The sequence below is a fragment of the Tupaia chinensis genome, unplaced genomic scaffold (assembly GCF_000334495.1).
Source record: "Tupaia chinensis unplaced genomic scaffold, TupChi_1.0 Scaffold000361_2, whole genome shotgun sequence".
In the NCBI taxonomy this organism is placed as follows: domain Eukaryota; kingdom Metazoa; phylum Chordata; class Mammalia; order Scandentia; family Tupaiidae; genus Tupaia; species Tupaia belangeri.
The window spans coordinates 1645632-1666391 of NW_006159858.1; the positions used below are offsets into that span (position 1 = coordinate 1645632).

Consider the following 20760-nt stretch of genomic DNA (forward strand, 5'->3'; position numbering starts at 1 on the left):
CCTGCTGGTGGCGGGAGGGGGGAGCCCCGAGCGGCGGGACCTCCCTACGGAGCCGGCGAAGGAGGAGCCGCCCCCGCCGCCCCAGCATCACGTCCTCTATTTCCCCGGCGATGTGCAGGTAACCCGGGGCCTGCCTGGGTACATACGCCTGGTGTGCTTACGCCTTCACTAGCTTCTTCCCTCGTGGCTGCTGCGGGGGTCCGTGTCTCACCTGAACACACCCACACAGGCCATCACGGGGTGGCTCTTCCGTTACTCCACGAAATCCCAAACCATCCCTTCTCCACCCAGACCGTGTCCCCGTTGAGCCGCAGAGGGAAGGTGTCAGGCTTCCAGGGGATGGAATTTGAGACAGGGAACGAAATTCCTGTATTCATATTCGTTCTGTAACTTGGTTTCTCAGAGGTGTGTGTGTGTGGGGGGGGCGGTGGTAGCAGAAAGAAAGCTTTTAAACAGCACGTGATGTTCAGAAAACAGTGACAGTAATTAGGAGACAAAACATCACCAAGGTATGTCATTTTCAGTAACCCTAAAAACAGGTGGAGGAGGGGGTGGAGGAAAAGGGACAGTAACCATTAGGCCTGTCAATATTTTTTGCTCACCTAAGTTTTAGACTTTTTGTTCGTGATTTCATCTTTGTAATTAATTTTATATAGCTACTGGCAAATGTCCGTGGTTATATTGTCCTGGAAGTTGGGCCTTAATCTAAAACCGCATTGTATAGGTAACCATTAGTATATATGACTAATTAAAATTGAATAAAATGTAAAAGTCCAGTTTCTTAGACTGGTCACATTTCAAGATCTCAGCTAGAAATGGTTTGTGTGTACTCTACTGGGGCAGTGTAAATACAAAACATTTTCTTTATTTTTTAAGTTTTGGTATAAGGCACATGTGCTCGCCTGAGACTGACACACAGAAGGAGAAAGAAACCACTGCCCTTAGAGGGAACAGTATGCAGCAGTCGCTTCCACCATTCACCTCTCAGGATTTTGGGCACCGTCGCACACTCGCCCAGGTGTGAATTTCACGCTGCCTGGTGGCTCAGATTCTGTGCTGTCGGCCATGTTGGATCCAGCTGCTTTAACCTCTGCACCACCTGCTGGACCAATGCAAAACATTTTGCTTATCACAAAAATTCTTTCAGCATTGGTGTAGCTAGGTAAAATGAGATTGTAGCTAGATTTATTTTACATGTTATAAAACAATATTAGTTTATCATTTTTGGAATTGATGCTTTAAAATGATAAACTTATAAACTTTGTGCCTTAAGTAAGATAATGATGAAGTTATATGTAGTATTTTTTTCTTGCCCTCAAAATCAATAATTGACTAATTGACTGCTAATTTTAAAATAGGAAAAAGCTAGTATTTAGATTTAAGAGAAGAAACTCAATTTATTCAATTGGCGCCCCTGTGCTTAGACTGGAAAAACAACATGTGGCATTTCTTTTTTTTTTTTTTTTAACATGTGGCGTTTCTGACAGTGACTTCCAGACATTTGTGACTGAATTAACTCATGCATGGTTATTTATAATAACAGTTATAATGGTAGTAATGATAACTAATATTTATTGAGTACCTACTACATGTTTTTAAATTATGTCAACCAGAATATAGTACAGGTCTTCCCACAAGGCTTAAAAAGTTCAATATGTCAGTAGTTTGAGTATATCCATTTTTTTCTTTCTCTCTGTATTTTTTTCTTTAAAGATTTTTGCCAGAGAGCACACATACTTGCTGGAAAACACTCCCTGTGCAGCATGGCCATGCCACAATCCTTTCTCCCCATTTCTCCCTCTTTTAGTATTTTGGGCATGAAAGCACATGGGCCCAGTAGGTTTCACCAAGCCTGTGATCCCAGATTTGTAACATGCAATTGGCCATGTGGGATCCAGCTACCTTAACTACTATGCATGGTCTGGCCTTCCTTTCATTTTTTACATCATCCATCTCTTTGTGCTGCCTGAGATTTCCTTAGCTTCTTGGAGAAATACTGTTGATTTATGCAGAGTATGAAGTACTCTAAAAAAAACCATAGATCATTTAAGTAATAGCTTATAGGATGTCAGTGAATATTAAATATATGGAAACCCAGAGTTCCCATCCCTTTTCATCTAATTACTTTTTCAATTATTGGAGTATCCTAGTGCTTTGTTTATGAACATTTCCTCTATCTTCTCTCTTTAGTGATCTCTTCCAGTATCTTGGCTTTTCATACTACCCTATACCCTGACAACCCTCTAGCTTAGATGTATTCCTCAAACTTTACTCACTAACTGTGTACGTGTTTATATCCTTGTGGATACTTGGTAGAGATAACAGACCTAATGTCTCTGATCTTTACCCCATGCAGTCTTCCTCATCTTAGTTAATGGAAGTTCTACCTTTTCAGATGTTCAGGTTAAAAATTGTGAAGTCATTCTTTAGACTCTGTTTCACACCTATATCTAATCCATCAACAAATCCAGTGTTTTCCATTGGATTTGTAACTACATGATGAGAACAATTGTTTTAAAATGTAAGTCAGTCATACTCACGCTCCTAACTCTCCAGTAGCTTGCCTTGTTACCTCTCTGACTCCATCTCATTTTTTTTCTGTTTTACTCTGTTCCAGCCTCATTGGCCTTTTTGGTGTTGCTCAAACATACCAGGCACACTGCCTTCCTGCACATACCTGTAGGATATTACCTTATCTTCTTCAGCTTTGCTCAAGTCCTTCTCTCAGGTCTTTTCCAACCATCTTATTTAATAATCGTATTTATATGTGGCCTCCCTGTCAGCTTTTCTCCTGTATTTTTATCCATTTCATTTACTGTATTAGTTACTTTGCATTTTGGGTTATATCTTTGGGTCTTCTGCCACCAAAATATAAGTTTATGTCTATCTGTTTACTGATACATATGAGATGCCTAATGCCAACAGGTAGTAGGTATTCACTAGGTAAATTGTTGCATGAATAAATTTATGTAAGTTGCTTGGAACGATACATGATGTGTTTGATATGTTTGGCTTTTTATAAAAAATGTACTTTTAGGCTCAGATTTCCTCATCTATATTTTTGCACTTGATTCTTCTGAGCCTAATATTTATCTTTGTGAAATTTACCCTGTTAGATACAGCCCATCATTTCAGTGTTGATCCTTCTAGAATGTTTGTTTAGATTTGTATCCTATGTAGATTAAATAAGCATTCTTTTTATAGCTGTATTCTTAATTTGAATCATTATTGAAGGGAGTAGGTCCAAACAGAACTTCATACGTTATCATTAGAAGCTTTGTCTCATCTTGGCACTGATTATTATTTGGTATTAAGTGAACTAATTGTATAATTTCAATCCTCCTAATTATTACTCTTCTGATGTTCATTTTTCAGTCATCAGTATGATGACTTTTTTGTTCTATATGTACCCTTTATCATTTGAATTAAAGTTGAAGCTGTAATAATTCATATTTCTTTAAGAGCCTTTTATGTTTTTCTTAGCAATTGGTAATGGTTTTGGAGGGAGATCAGGGTTTTTTGAAGTACATGTGTTCCAATTTTGAGTTACCTTTCTTTTCTTTTTTTTTTTTTTTTACTTTATTCCATTTAACATTATTTATTTATTTATTTGACCAGAGAGAGACAGAGAAAGTGAGAGCACAAACCACCAGGTCCAGGACTTGAACCGTGGTCGACCATGTGGGAGTCTAGTGCCCTTAAGCACCATGCCACCATTCAGCCTCCTTTTTTAATTATTTTTTAATTTAACTTTATTGATTTATTTAGTTGAATTACCTTTCTTTTTTTAAAAACCTCAGGATATAGAATTATACTTGTCTTTTTTTTTTTAAGTGTAAAGTATAATTTGATAAATTTTGACAAGTACTAGAATCATGTAACCACCACTGTAATTCTGTTATAGAGCATTTCTGTTACTCTAAAAAGTACCTCTGGGCATCTGTGGTCAGTTCCAAGCAACCAGTGATTTACTTTCTTTCACTATAGTTTCACCTTTTCTAGAATTTTATTAATTAAATCATATAGAAGGTGGTCCTGGCTTCTGACTTGTTTCACTTACCATAATGCTTTTGACTTGAAATTCATTCTAGTTGTTGCCTGTATCAGTTAATTTCTTTTATTACCAAGTTGTATTCTGCATGTGGATAAATAATTTATTCAGCATTTTATGAACACTTTATAATTTCCAGTTTTAACTTTTAAAAGAATACTGCTTCCTCAAGGCTATGATGTATAGATGACCATACCCTAAGTGGTATGTCCTGGTCATATACCTGGGCTTCTGTATCCTGTACGACAGCCAGCCCTCTTAGGCTGGATCCTCGTCAGTTCATTCTGGCCTCCTGATGGGGAGTGTGCACTTTATGCTCAGCAAAGATGTCCGTTTGCCTGATTTTTGATCGAAGTACAGCTGTACCCAACCAACATAACTCTCTCCCTGCTTTCTCTAAGAGTACACCACCTAACTTAAATCTTTTATCATGAATGTCTTCTAACTCTTAGAGACACATGTTAAGTCTTCCTAAAAGTCTTTTATACTTCAAAGGTAGTAGTATTGGGTGCACCTATAAATTTTTTCAGTTCAGCAACAATCTAACTGTGGAGTAAGCACCCCTTAAATCTCTGAGAGAGTCTCTTACCACTTGTCTTATTGGGGGTAAGGAGAAACATGACCTCCTGTTCTTACTTCCTATAAGGATGGTAAGTGCATTACATTCCCAAACCACAAAAGAAAACCCTCTCTTGCCTTTTGTCTGTAACAATTTCTGTAAATTGGCTGTTAAATAGACTGGATTGAAGAACCAATTTTCACTACCTCTTAGCAAGTCCTATGGGGGATGTCTTTATCTGCGGGATCTATGTTCTGAGACTTCCAATGGAAGACTGAAATGACAGGTAGTACCAAAACTTTTACTTTTTAGAATTATTTATTTAATTCCATTTGTTATCATTTTTCAATTTGACCGGAGAGAGACAGATAGAGAAAGGGAAAGGGAGAAAGCAAGCTGCTAAGTCTGGGACTCGAACCGTGGTTGGCCATGTGGGAATCCAATACCTTCAACCACCACACCACCTGCCAGCCCTAGTATTGAAACTTTTATGTAGTATGTTAAACTTTTATAATATGTTTTTTTCTATACAAACATACTTTTGATAACATTTAATTTTTTAAAATAATTATTTTATTTAACTTCATTCATTTATTTATTTTATTTGACCAGAGAGGGACAGAGAGAGAGAGAAAGAGTGAGAGAGGGAAAGTGAGAAAGTAAGCTGCCAGGTCTGAGACTCAAACCATGGTCTGCCATGTGAGAATCCAGCACTCTTAACTACCATGCCACCTGCTGGCCGGATAACGTTTAATTTATAAATTAGCCCAGGAGGAGATCAAGAACAGTAATTAATAGAGAAATAATGTAAATAATGACAGTATCACTCCTCTGATGCTTTGTGGTCTTTATTAAATTAAATGAGGGATACTTGAATACAGGCACTCTGGTAATGCATCAGTCTAATACCAAGGTGGCTACTAAGTGGCTAACTGACCAGTCCTGTGTGGATTTGCTGGACAAAGATGATTCACATCCTATGCAAGGCCAAGCAAGAGTCTGTGAGATTACCCTACCCAGAACAGTGTACAATTTAAAATTTTGAATTGTTTATTTCTTGAATTTTCTATTTAATATTTTTGGGTTGTGGCTGACAAAGGATAACTGAAATAGTGGATAAAGGGAGCCTACTGTGTCTCAGACACAGTTGTGTCTTTGACACAACAATAACAATTCCATTTTCACATTTTATTACATACAGTTTTGGTAGTTTCCCCTTTCTGATCATGTAACCTGGGACTAATTAAGGGAAATACCAAATAGTCAAATTTAGAGAGCCTTCTATGTGGTAGAGATTAAACTGAGAGATATAAAAATCTAGGTTTACTGTGCTTCATTAATTAAGAAACTATATAATATAAATAACTGTGTAGTTTCTAGGACTTGAGTTTCCTTAAAAGGATTTGGATAAGCCTTTCCAGATCTAAGCTCTTATGATTTTATGATAATCACATGTGTATATAATCTAGATGTGCAAAAGGCAATAGCAAACTCCATAAAAAACCCAATGATGGCCTTCTGAGGATAAATTTTTTTTTTTTTTTGGAGAGGTTTTCGCTATAGGGCGTGTGCGCTCACCAGACAGACAGAGAGAGACATAGAGCTAGAAAGTGAGAAATCACCCCCCAGAGGGGATGGTCATGCTGCAATCCCTTCTCCTCCATTCTCCTCTCGGGATCTTGGGCACGCACGCACATGTGCCCGGCGTGAGTTTTAAGCCAATGGGTCCGGGACGCGAACCATGGTCAACTACATGGGAATCCAGTGACATAGCCATTACACTAACGGCTGATTCCTCTGAGGATAAATATTTTTAGCATAAATAATAAACTACTAATTTTACTGACATACAACTATTAAGAAAGAATTGAGTATCATGGTGGGAAAATTACCGAAAATTATACACACACACACACACTCACACACATATATATTTATTAATTGCCAGAGGGTTCGCACACTCATCAGCAAGAGAAGAAAAGTGCTTGTGCACTACTGCAGTACGAGCACTTGTGATACGTCTTTGAATGAAAAGTATACATAAGCTTGTTGCTTGGTGGGCAAGAAGTAAAGGATGCTCTCTTGTGTATACTTGTATACTTAAAAAAAAGTACTGGTAGACACCAAACTTTTAATGATGTCTCTTTTGTACGTTTCTTTCTTTCTTCCATGAGTAAGTAGGACAAAATACTGCCAACAGGGTCCCCATGCCACAATCCAACTCCTACCCCACAATTTCATCTAGTTCTGAATCATAGGCATATGTGCACCTGGAGTGTTCAGTGAGGTCTCTAGACATAAACCCAGAACCTTCCCATTTGAGTCAGCCTCACAAAGTCATTTATCACTGAGCCACCATCCTGCCCCCTTAATGATTATTTCCAGTCAGTGGTTTTTATGGATAATTTTTCTCTCTTTTTTATATACATATTCATGTAGGCTGATTTTATTTGTAGTGAGTATTTTGTTGGTCTTAATCTTTTAAATAAGAAAGAAAGTGCATATTGCTAAAAATTCAGATTAGTTAAGGTGTATAAATTGAAAAGTAAATCTCTCTTCCACCTCATTCCCTCTAGTCTCCCATTTCCCTTCTCTGTGGCTACCACTGTTTTTTATACACACACACACACACATATATTTACATATACATTTATATATATATCCTTCCAAAGACATTCTATGCTTATGCAAAAAATTTTAAGCACAAATGGCAGCATAGCATATGGGGTTTTTTAGCCCTTACTTCACAACCCATGTGAGTATTCATAGAGCTGTCTCATTCTTTTGAAGCAGAACTATGTATAAATATCCTTATACATATTTATTTATGTATATATATAAGTAGGATCCATGAAATAAATTCCTAGAAGTGAAATCACTAGGTCAAAAGGTGCATTTAAGACCTATATAGCTTGTATATTACTGTTAGAATAAGGAAAACTCACAACACTATTTCTTTATTTCCCTTTTTCTCACACTCTTTATCCATTCAGCAAATCCAGTTGATTCTACCTCCAAAATATATTCAGAATGACCACTTAGAACCCACACTTCTACTAACTGCTCTGGTTCAGGCCACCTTCTTCTCTCATAATTATAATCATATGTTGCTTGAGAATGCGAATAGCTTCTGAGAAATGCGTCAATAGGTGATTTTATTGTTTTGTGGACTTTATACTTACACAGACCTTCATAGTAAGCTACTACATACCTAGACTATATGGTATAGCCTATTGTTTCTTGGCTACAAAATGGTACAGCATGTTACTGTATTGAACATTTAGGCAGCAATGGTATTTCTGTATCTAAATATATCTAAACGTAAAAAAGGTACAGTAAAAATATGGTATGAAAGATAAAAAATGGTACACATATATAGGGCACTTACCATGAATGGAGCTTAATGGAGCTTGCAGGAAGTAGCTCTGGATGACTCAGTAAGGTGTGTAAATATGAAGGCCTAGGACATTATTGTACGCTATGTAGAATTTATAAACACTGTACACTTAGGCTATGCAAGTTTTTAATAAAAATTCTTCAACAGTAAGTTAACAGCTTACTGTAATTTTTTACCATATATTTAAATTTTTTTAACTTTTTTTTTTCTTTTTTTTTGAGAGGTTTTCACTGTAGGGTGCGTGCGCTCGCCAGACAGACAGAGAGAGACATAGAGACAGAAAGCGAGAAATTACCCCCCGGGGGGATGGCCACGCCGCAATCCCTTCTCCTCCATTGTCCTCTCGGGATCTTGGGCATGCACACACGCGCGCCCGGTGTGAGTTTTAAGCCACCGGCTCTGGGACGCAAACCGCGGTCGACTACGTGGGAGTCCAGCGACATAGCCATTACTCTAACTGCTGGTTCTCAAAATTTTTTTTAACTTTTTGACTCTTGTAATAACTCTTAGCTTAAAACACAAAACATCATGCAGCTATACAAAAGTAATTTCTTTATATCCTTATTCAGTACGCTTTTCAATTTTTAAATTTATTTTTACCTTTTAGATGTTTTTGTTCAAAACTAAGATACAAACACAAATATTAGCCTAGACCTGCACAGGGTCAGGAATCTATCATTGTTTCCTTCCTCCCATCTTGTCCCACTGGAAGGTCTTCAGAGGCAATAACACATATGGAACTGTCATTTCCTAAAAACACTGCCTTCTGGAATACCTTCTTAAGGACCTATACTTTCATACAATTGGCAGTGCATTAGGTTTGCTTACACCAGCATCGTCACAAACAAGCAAACAGTGCATCATGGTACAGCCGTAAAACAGCTAGATTCACTAGGCAGTAGGAATTTTTCAGCTGTAATCTTACAGGACCATCTTCTTGTGTGTGGCCTATTGTAGACCCAAATGTAATCATCTGAGGGATGACTGTATATTTCAGTCTTTAGCTTCCTTCCTGCTTTAGCTGTTGCCCTTTCACACATAGGAGCCAGAGTAAACCTTTCAAAATGTGAATTGTATTATCCCTCTTCTTCAAATCCTTCAGAGCAAAAACCAGAGTCCTCAGGGTGTCTTATAGAAAGCCTGATCAGCACTTAATCTCCTTCTCAACACGCTCTCTCTCTCTTTTGTGATCCCCTTTGTTCCTGTTCCCTGTGTAGAGGGAACACAGGGAACATTGCTACATCTTGGTTATGTCCAGCACACTTTCTTCCACCTCTGCGCCATACGTTGCAGGTCCTTTGCCTGGAGTATCCACATGGCTCACTCTCTCAGTTCCTTCAGGTCCTTTTTAATTGTCACCTTACTGGAGAAGCCTTTCCTGACCATTCTGTGTTACTTATTAATTTTCACCATTTTCCAGAACTGCTTTTTTCCTGTTTTACTTACTATATTCTATTACACTTACCATCATCTACTATGTTTTGTGCTGACCAGTACAGTAGCCACTGGCCACTTTGTGACTCTTGACCACCTGAAATGCTCTTAGTCTAACTGAGATACTGAATTTTAAATTGTATTTAATTTTAATAAATCTAAAAAAATTGAGTTTTTTGCCTTAGGGAGTGTGCACTTGCTGGAGATAGAAAGGGAGAGACAGACACAGGGAAAGGGAAAGTGAGAAATCACCCCCTCAGGGGAGATGGCCATGCTACAATCCATTCTCATGGGATCTTGGGCATGCATGCATGCACACATGCTCAGCATGAGTTTCAACCCATCAGGTCCGGGACTCGAACTGTGGTCAGCCATGTGGGAGTCCAGCAACATAACTGGTACACCATCTGCTGGTCCCAGTAAATTTAAATTTTAAAACCGGTAATTAAGTTCCTAGAAAACTTAAGTATATTTGGAACAACTTGGGTATGTGAATCTACTTTTTTAACTCTTAAGTTTTATGAAATCTAAATTCAGATTAAGTACCAAATTTCCAATGAAAATTTATTCTCCAAATTGAGATGCACTTTAAATATAAAATAAACACTGGATTTGAATGACTTAGTAGGGAAAAAAGAATGTAATAACCTACCAGTAATTTTTCTTATTTGGTATAGTATTATTATTATATTTACTTTACCATAGGACACACATGCTCACCAGGGAGAAAGAGAAAGTGAGAAAGCAAGCCTCTGGGTCTGGGACTCAAACCATGGTTGGCCATGTGGAAGTCCAGCACCAACCACTATACCACCTGCTGGCCCCCTACCAGTAATTTTTAATACTGGTTATGTGTTGAAATGGCGTTTTAGATATATAGGACTTAATAAAATATATTACTAAATTTCACCTGTTAACTTTTTTTTGGGTGGGGGAGCGGTTTTTGCCATAGGGCGCATGCGCTTGCCAAAAAGACAGACAGAGACAGAGAGACAGAAAGTAAGAAATCCCCCCCCAGGGGGGATGGCCACACCGCAATCCCTTCTCCTCCATTCTCCTCTTGGGATCTTGGGCACGCACGCACATGCGCCCGGTCTGAGGTTTTTTAAGAAAATGGGTCTGGGACGCGAACCACAGTCGACTACATGGGAGTCCAGCGACATAGCCATTACGCCAACTGCTGGTCCCTCACCTGTTAACTTTTAACTTTTTAAAAAAAGTTTATTTTTTCCATAAGAAAGAGACAGAGAGGGAAAAAGAGAGACAGGCATCTCTTAGAGGGTTTTTACGCCTCAACCCATCTCTAGCCTCAGCCAGCTTGGATCATGAGCATACCACATGAGACCTCAGATATGACTCCAGGACCTTCCTATGAGAGTTTAGCACACTGTGGTTGGCCTTTTAACTTTTTAAGATGTGGCTACTAGAAAGTTTCCTGTGTGGCTCGTGCTGCATCTATGTTGAACAGTGCTGCTCTGTGTACTTGTCAAGTTCCTTATTGTAGATTTATACTAGAATGTGAGCTCCATGAGGGCAGGTGTTTTGTCCATCTGGTCCTTTTCTAATCAGTAGGTATCCAGTAAATTTTATAGAACAACTGAATACATCTCCGTTGCTTTTTTTAAAAAGCCACTATATATAAAAATTAAAAGGAAAACAAAATTTGTATGTATAGATGGTCTCAACAAAAGCTGTTAATAGGTATAGGATGCTTATAAGTAAATAAGATCCACTTTTAAAAGGGCAAAGATAAGAACAGGCATGAGTAGAAATCAGATGGTTAATAAATATATGAACAAAATTTCAACTTCATTCTCATTTTCAGTAAAGCCAAATTAGAATGAATTATCCTATGCCTAGGAAATTTAACAAAGAAAAATGGAAAAAATACACATACTTTTGGAAAGCACACTTTAATCTATGTCACCAATCATAAGTTATGAATATTCTTTGACTTAGTTTTTCTTATCTAGGAATTTATTTTTAAGGATGTAATCACAAGAGCATAAAAAATTTTGCCATAATGTCCATTACAGCTTTGTAATACGAAAAATTGAAATCAAACACAGTGTTCAGGTTGTTAGAAGAATCCAAAGAGGGAGGGGTGCAGGATGGCAGCTTATTAATAAAGAAGTGTTGGGCTAGCCTGTGGCGTGCTGGTTAAGGCAGCTTAATCCCACTTATGTGGCTAACTGTGCAGTTTGAGTCCCAGACCTAACAGTTTGAAAAATATGCTGGGTGCATGTACATGCATACTCAAAAGTCCCAAAAGGAGTGAAAAATGGAGGAGGGGGGATTGCAGCGCAACCGTTCCCCATAAGGGGGTTCTCTCCCCCCCCCCTCCAGGGAGTACCCTCATCATCTGTCAAATTATAAAAAAGAAAAATACTTGAAAATATTGGTCAAAAATTCTCTCAGGAAGCAAATTTTTATTTTCAGTTGATCTGTTAAGAAAATGAGTTTATATTCTAAATAAAATTTATTAAACATCTGTAATCCTTCTAAATTGATTTATTAAGTTTTTCTAGTGTTCTATCTATGTATATCGTATTACCTTATCTTTTGATGTATTCAAGGCTTAAACTGCATTTTAAAAAATCTTATAATCAGAAAACAATGACAGATTTTTTTTCTGTTACATTAATCATAGGTCATTGTAACATCCTAACTTTTCCCACAATAAAAATGGGAAACTATTGTGTGGAAATAGTTTTATAGATATATATTTAATATTTATTTCATGTTTGTTTCCTTTCAGAATTATCATGAAATTATGACACGTCATCCTGAGAATTATCAGTGGGAAAACTGGAGTTTAGAAAATGTCGCCAACATTTTAGCTCACCGGTTCCCCAATAGTTACATTTGGGTGATAAAGTGTTCCCGAATGCATTTGCACAAATTTAGCTGCTACGACAATTTTGTGAAAAGCAACATGTTTGGTGCTCCAGAACACAATTCTGACTTTGGAGCTTTTAAGCATCTTTATACATTATTAGTTAATGCTTTTAACTTAAGTCAAAACAGTTTGCTATCAAAGAATATGAATGTTTGGAATAAAGACTCCACAGCATCCAATTGTAGATCCAGTTCTTATACTGCTAATGGTTGCCAGGGAGAAAAAGAGAGGACCTGTGAAAATTCTGATGAGTCTGCCATGAGTTTTTATCCACCATCAATTAATGGTGCATCTTTTACTTTGATTGGATTCAGTAAAGGTTGTGTCGTTTTGAATCAGCTGCTTTTTGAATTGAAAGAAGCCAAGAAAGACAAGAACATAGATGCTTTTATCAGAAGCATAAGAACGATGTACTGGCTGGATGGTGGTCATTCTGGAGGAAGCAATACTTGGATAACTTATCCAGAAGTCTTGAAAGAATTTGCGCAAACAAAGATTATCGTTCACACCCATGTCACACCTTACCAAGTATGTGATCCTATGAGATCTTGGATTGGAAAGGAGCACAAGAAATTTGTCCAGATACTTGGGGATTTTGGTATGCAGGTAACTAGTCAAATTCATTTTGCAAAGGAAGCTCCTTCCATAGAGAATCACTTCAGGGTTCATGAAGTATTTTGAGACCACAATAATAGTAATGTACTTGTTGTGTGGAAAAACATAAGCACTTTGAATGATGTAAGTTCAGATAATAAGATGTAATTCATAGATGCATTGTCAGTTTGGGGGTGGAGGAGGATGTACACATTCCCAAAATATATGTGCAATATAGTATTTCTTGCTTGTGAATGTGAGTTTTTAATTTGAGTTAGAATTAGTTAATTTGAAATAGAAAAAGGTGGTTTGTGGTGATCCTATGAGATTTAAGTCTTAAAAATGAAAGTTATAGTCCTAACAAAAAGTAACTAAAATTTTTATTGTTGGAAATAGTTGATTTTCTCAGTAATATTTTAAACTAATTTTGGTGACATTTTAACAGTAAATTGCTATTTTGGCACTCAAAACTTAAGACGACACACTTCATTTTTCTTCAAAGTAAAGGCACACTGACTGATGTTTTTAATCATTTTGGAATAACTGCACCCTTACTCTTGTGTTTTGTAAACTTATGGAGTTAAACTTTAATGGATCACCAAATGTTTTTTCCAGAGTCAAAATGTGCTTGTTTCCAAATGTACAAGAACATGAAATAGTGTAAAGTTGTTTTTCTAAAAAATATTACATGTAAGCACTGTGGCTTGCTTTTTAATTGACAGTTTTTAATTGGTTACTTTGGAGAAGACATTTTAGGGTTTCTTGAATCTTGGCCAAAAATCAGTTGTTTTGGGAAATTAGTATAAATTAAGCATAATTATGTATTTTGGTTAAAAATATATTACAGACTAGATTTCAAATTTCGTTTTATTAGCTTTTTGAAAAAGATCAACTTAGGTAAAATAAATATCTCGTGCTCTATTTGTTAGTGCTCTATTGAAAAGGAGACAGATTCCACAGAGCTAAATCAGTGTTTCTCCAGAAGCATGATTTTGTCTGCCAAAAGAAAATAGCTCTCTTTGGCCAAAATGCAAAATTATATTGCTATAAGAAAAGTTACAAGGGAAAGTTTGAAGGCACAAATGATTTAATTTTGGCTCAAAAACTGAATTTGCTTAACACTGCTACATAATTTGGGTAAAGTTTCCTTCTGCCCGTTTTTCTTGACCTAGATAAATACATTTTGAGAAACTAAGATTTAATGAATGTCAACCAACATTGAAACATAGCTGTGTGATTACAATAAAAATGAGCAGTCATTTTTTTGTTCATTAATAATTAACTTTTACAAGTCATGAAATAACTGAGCAAAGAAGTGTAACATCTGCTTTAGGACTGCAATAAAACCCTGAAGCTTAATATCTTAATGACCCAGAGGACCTAAATTTATTAAATATTATAGAATAAAAATGTTAACTAATTTCTTGGTTCTTGGAATTATATTTTAATGACTATAAATACGTTCTAAATATTCAGATACTCATGAGAAAGGATTCTTACTTATCAAGTGCTTAAAAATAACATCCTTTTTTTGGTGTTCTAACAATTCTGTAAACTAAACAGTATCTCTAAATGTTTTTTTAAAGCCAGAGTAATTTTATATTACTCAATTTCTTTAAATACCTGCTGTTTCTTTTGAGACCAAAAATTCCCATCAAGGAAACCAGTCAGCCTGATTCTAACATTTTGCATATTTCCTGTAAGCACTATGATTGGAAGGCTCTTAAAAATTTGTTTCATAATCTTTGGTTGGAGTCACATCTATCTAACATAAAAGCTGAGTTACTGAAAGCTCAGTGCCCTAGAGAGGGAGGGAGGAAGAAAAGGCATTTCTTTTCATACGATTAACAGAAATGGAAAAATAGGACTTGTAGTAGAAGAGTTCATTAATCTGGGTTTGTCAGGTATCCAGTCATGTGAATGCTTGGTTTTATGTTGAATGAATGTTAAGAATAATTCACAGGGCACCTATAACTGCTATCACATCAAAATGAAACAATGTTGAAAAGTAGGAATATTTCTGTGCTGAAAATATATTCATTCAAGTTGATTCATATTCATATATTTTCTGTTTAATATTTTGAAGTGGTCCTTTCTCCACATTTGTTTAAAACTGTCATTGTAAAATTGTTAGCGTATTCTTTTGGATTGTGCCTTTGTCATAAGAGTCTGTTGAAAAAAGTAGTCCTACAAATAATGTGAAAGTTGTTACCACCACAGCGTGAATGTATAATTGTATTAAAATTAATAATCCACAGAAATTTGAATGTGCTTCATATTATTAACTTTGTTAAAACTTCAGATCACCATTTGAAAGGAAGCTTTTTCTACCTTGCTGTTTTGAGTTGTATGTATTTTTGTTAACCTCTTTTTTCAAATGAACAACTTTGAACCTTTCTTTTAAAAATACATAAAAAAAAACAGCTCCGTAAAAATTTGCATCATACCTATTTCTTTGATTGGATTTTCTAGAGAACAAAATCTCTAACAGTTCTTTTCTGTGATAATTGCCTCAGGTATCTGTATTCTCTTAGTTCCTTTTAAAAGAGTTGGTGAGAATATGGTGTGCTCTATTGTTCATTTCATCCATGTAAGTACCCACCAAGGGCAAGCAAGTATGGATGTGTAAGGGGCGGTAAGATGAAACAAAGTATTATTCGTAAAAAAAAAAAAAAAAAAAAAAAAAAAAAAACCCATTCTATTTCATGTAAGGGCTTTTAAGAGAAAAATGCATTAGAGGTTAAGATGTAGACCTCATTAATAAACTTATGTTGTGCTTTCCAAAGTAGAGAAGCCCAGGTACTCTTACACTAGTTAGTGGTAGAGATAGGGACTCACTTGGGATGGTCATTGTAGTCTCATTTAATGAAACTTAAGATAAATAAAATACAACTTAGGTATAAGACACCCCAAAACTCATGACTTGCTCATACACTTGAAACAGGACTAAGGTGACACCTGAGATGTGTGGGTGATTGCCACTTAGTTCCTCCTGATTACATCTGTTTATTAGCACTGGGGAAGGAGTCACAGCAGCTTAGTGCCCATCCCGTCCAGGCCTGTCTTCCACTTTACTGAAGTATTTTTGCCAACTCCTTGTAGTTATGTTTTCATAGCTGCTGTTCAGAAGGATGAAGGATACAAATTAAGCCATGTTGGCTTGTTTCCTTTGATAGTTCATGGAGTGACAAGTTTGAAGTTAATTATGCACTGAATAAATAGAATACCACTGTACTCATGTACACATACTCTGTACCAAGACAAAAGCTGTTAATATTCATGAAACGCTTAATAATTACACTCCTACATAGTATTTTAAAAATGTTTTGAACAGAAATAATTCGAATAACTACAAAACAGATTACCCGCCTAGTTGTCCAACATCTACTGCACCATTGCTGGTTTTTTGTGTATTGCAGAGATCATCTACACATAGGCAAACTTGTCTACATACAGAATATCTTGTTTTACACACATGGCACCACTGTTTCAGCCTTTTTTCCCCCATGTAATTACACTGGGAAAATTCCATGCCAGTACACATAACCTGTCTCACTTGCATAGTATTCTGTTTTTGCATTAACACTAGTGTATCTGTTCATCACTAGTTTTACTTTTTGTTTTCTTAAAGAATTATTTAGTTTTGTTTTCCATTTAAAAAAAAAACAAAAAAACTTGCTATAGGGCACGGGCACTCACCAGAGACAGAGTGAGAAAGCAAGCCACCAGGTCTGGAACTCAGACTACCGTCAACCACATGGGAGTCCAGTGCCCCAACCACTACGCTACCTGCTGGTCCCATCATTACTTTTACTTTGAATACTTGTCTATGTAGCAACCAGTGAGTGCAGTAGGAAGTTTCATCATGGAGGAAAAAAAAACTCCACATTAGGTCAGGCCCCAAACTATAGTCAAAGAAAAGCTATGTCATTTATTTGGAAGTATTTGAGATGTGCTGCACATGAGAAAGAATGGAGAATTAATTTGGTCAAAAGTGTAATACCATTTTCCATCATCCACAACTATGGAAATCATATAGTCATTTGAGTAATCCGAATTGATTAATGGTTTTTAAGGTCCCTTTCAGCAATAAAATCCTGTTTGGGTTTCTTGTTAAGTTGTAGCCAATATATATTGCATACTACTTTAATACACACATCAAAACAAACATCCTGGGGCTGGATGGCAGTACAGCAGTGAAATGCACTCTGCAGGGCAGATCCACATGCTGGGCACACATGTACTTGTGATCTGGGCCAGGTGAGACTGGGGTTGAGTCAGTGTCAAGACATTCAGAGATGCTGTGTCTCACTCGGAAATAAACTAAAACAAAACAATTTGGTTTTAACCCAGTAGGCCCCCCCCCCAAAAAAAAGAAAAATTAAGAGATTTGTATTTAAACATACCTTAACATTAAAAATTATGATCAGGGAAGTCATTTTAAAACTTCCCAAAGGGAGGGACCAGTAATTGGTGTAATGGCTATATCGCTGAACTCCCATGTAGTCTACTGTGGTTCGAGTCCTGGACTCGGCTTAAACTCACACCTGGCGCGTGTGCATGCGTGCCCCAGTGGAGAATGGAGAATGACTTGTGGCGTGGCCATCCCCCCTGGTGGGTGATTTCTCGCTTTCTGTCTCTGTCTTCTGGCAAGTGCACGTGCCCTATAGCAAAAACATCTCCAAAAAAGAAAAGAAAAACTCCCCAAAGTGACTCTAGCTTTCTAAATACCGTAGTTTAATATTGCAATAGAAGTTACCTAAGATCTTTTAAATTTTATCATTATTTTTTAATTTGCTACAGGCACAGGGCATGTGAACTCATCAGAGAGAAGAGAGAGCAAGCCTCCAGGTCCTGGACTTGAACCAGTCAGCCATGTGGAAGTCCAGCACCTTAACCACCACGCCACCTACTAGGGGAACTAGCGCCAGCCATCAACTACATGCCTACTTTTGGACTACCTCCTTGGATTTTTTTTTTTTGTTGTTGTTGTTAAAAAGGTTTTTGCCACAGGGCATGTGGGCTCACTAGAGAGAGGGAAAGTGAGAAATTACTCCCCGGGGGATGGCCATGGCTGCAATCGCATCTCCATTCTCTGGGTTTTGGGCACAAAGGCACCTTGAGTGATTTTTCAAACCACTAGGTCTGAAATCGCGGGTGTCATATGAGAATCTTAACTACCATACCACCTGCTGGACAACCCCCCCTCCCCTTACATTTTTGTAGCAATTCTATAAACTATATATTAGCTCTATTTTAAAGATGAAGAAAATACGCACAATAAAAGTTATTTAATTTGCCTAAAGTCATTTGGTTTACTTCCCCTCTAAGCAAATTGAGTTAGAGTGAATATTTAGTGGGGAAATTGTTTTACTTTCAAGATTTCTACATGAATCTAGGTTTATGCTGTGCATTGATTCTCTCTTCCTAGTTAAGAATAAAGGAAAATCCAAGGAAGACTTACTAAAAAGTTGAGTATAAATACTATATAAACGAAGTGGAGTTTTGGCTTTTTCTTTCTTGAAGGAAAAGGAATCAGGAAAGAAATTCTTTGCTTAATCTAAGTACCAAGCATCAAAATCTGCTAATCAGACACAGCTAATGTATTAGAACAATTCTTTTTTTGACTTTTTTCACCTTTGTTTCACCTAATTTCAATCTTCCTGAAGATACCTAGGAAATTCAGAATTTTTAATTTATAGTAATTTTTTATACCTGAAATGAACTCTAAACACAGGATTTGAATAGATACAGAGAAAATTGCTTTTAAAATGCACCAAGTTCATGTACTCAGAGATTGCTTGAGATGGGTACATCTGTGTTCAGTAAACATATTCGGTCTTTGTTCAATGATGCTGCAATATAATTACTAGTTGCAAAACAAAGAATAGCACAAATCCACACACAATGGCTCATTGTCTTCAACATTATTAGGATCTCTCATTCATTAAATTTTTCTTTTTAAAAGGCATATGCAAAATATTTAGTGTGGAAAACTAACTAGGGTGGGACCAGCAGTTAGCGTAACGGCTATGTCGCTGGACTCCCACGTAGTGGACCGCGGTTCGCGTCCCGGATCCTGTGGCTTAAAACTCACGCCAGGCGCATGTGCGTGCGTGCCCAAGATCCTGAGAGGAGAACGGAGAAGGGATTGCAGCATGGCCATCCCCCGTGGGGGGTGATTTCTTGCTTTCTGTCTCTCTGTCTCTCTCTGTCTGGCGAGTGCACGGGTCCTATAGCAAAAACCTCTCCAAAAAAAAGAGAAAAAAATATATATACGAGGATTGATCCAGGGAGAAATAGAAAGTCTCAGCAGTCCAATAATAAACAACAAATTAAATCAGTAACGCAAAGTCTCACAAAGAAGAGAAGCTTAGGGCTGGAAGGTTTCACTTAAGAATTTTACAAATCTTTTAAATATATAACACCAGTTTTTCTCAAATTATTTAAAAAGATTCAAGAGAGAGAGTCTCCCAAACTCATTTCATGGTGCCGTCAATATCCTTATTGAAAAACAAGACAATGACACAGCAAAAAAAGAGACTACAGAGCAATATCCCTAATGAATAGGGACAGACAGATTTTAAAAACCTAACAAAATTCTAGCAAAATAAATTCAATATTACATCAAAGAACATCATTATTAAGAGCAATTTATCTTAAGGATGTAAGAATATTTCAATATATGTAAATCAATAGGTAAAATATTACATCAACAGAATGAAATATAGAAACCATATTATCGGGACAAGCAGTTAGCGTAAAGGCTATGTTGCTGAACTCCCATGTAGTCAACCACTGTTCTAGTCTGGGACCCGGTGGCTTAAAACTCAAAAAAAAAGAAAGAAAAAAAAAAAACAACTAACTAGGGTAAGGTTTAGCTGTAGGCATGAGTTAACACTGATTTTCTAACATTTAACAACAAAAAAGGGCCAGATCTGACATATTGGGCAGGATGAAAAAATCAGGATCAAATTCAACACTGGTCTTAGACAAATCACAAAACTAATAATTACATCACAATTAATCAAAGGCAGTATTCTTAGTCCAATTATGCATTGTATCACTGTGAGTCTCTATTAAATATCAGTACCAAATCTCACACATTCTGAATCAGTACAAAGTCTGGGTCTAGGCATCTGCATATTTGAAAAACCTTGATTCTGATCTAGGCAAATGTAGTGGACATCACTTATCGCTCATGTTTTTCCTTGTTAGAACCCTGAATAAATAAATGTTATATATTCTGCCTCTCTATATACCTCATAGGAAGAAGATTCTACCCACAGTTCCAGTAGACCTTATTGGCCTAAAGGTTATTGTATATCCTTTCTCAGTAACTGGCTCAGGAATGGACAGGTCCAAGCCACTTATAAGCAATGAGACCCAAGGATGTGGTAGCAAATTCTGAGAAAAGTTTCTCATTTTAAGACAAGGCCCCTGGAATCTAGCCCGACTCTTCTGCTGCATGTAAATTAAGATGCAACAAGGCCGAACTACTATTGGCAAACACCCCAAGTCCACAAGGGCAGCTAGCCTTAGGATGATGCCAATGTTGAAAGCAGAATGGGAAGCAGTGGGGAACCCTGAGGTTCAAGGTGATACCACTGAATTATGGGGTAAGAAATGCTGAATACCATTCTATCAGATTTCATATATTCAATATATTTCATATATTATGACCAATATATGTTATTGTTTAGACTTACAATGTTGGATTTTAAAGCTTTTTTTCTATCATATTGAGGCATGTGCTCCCTCTGCACAAATATTTTAGTGGTGGAGATTAAGAGTAAACAATTACTATATATATATATATATATATA

General features: G+C 36.8%; 1 protein-coding gene across 1 annotated transcript in view; it reads left to right on the top strand.

The window, feature by feature from the left end:
• CUNH2orf69 (chromosome unknown C2orf69 homolog) overlaps positions 1-14508 on the top strand; it is a 55736-nt gene extending 41228 nt beyond the window's left edge. Inside the window, exons 10-11 of the mRNA XM_027773612.1 lie at positions 2-118; positions 12200-14508. Coding sequence (XP_027629413.1) covers positions 2-118; positions 12200-13021 — 939 coding nt within the window. The 3' untranslated portion in view covers positions 13022-14508. The remainder of the gene's footprint in view (position 1; positions 119-12199) is intronic.
• The last annotated feature ends 6252 nt before the right edge of the window (positions 14509-20760 follow it).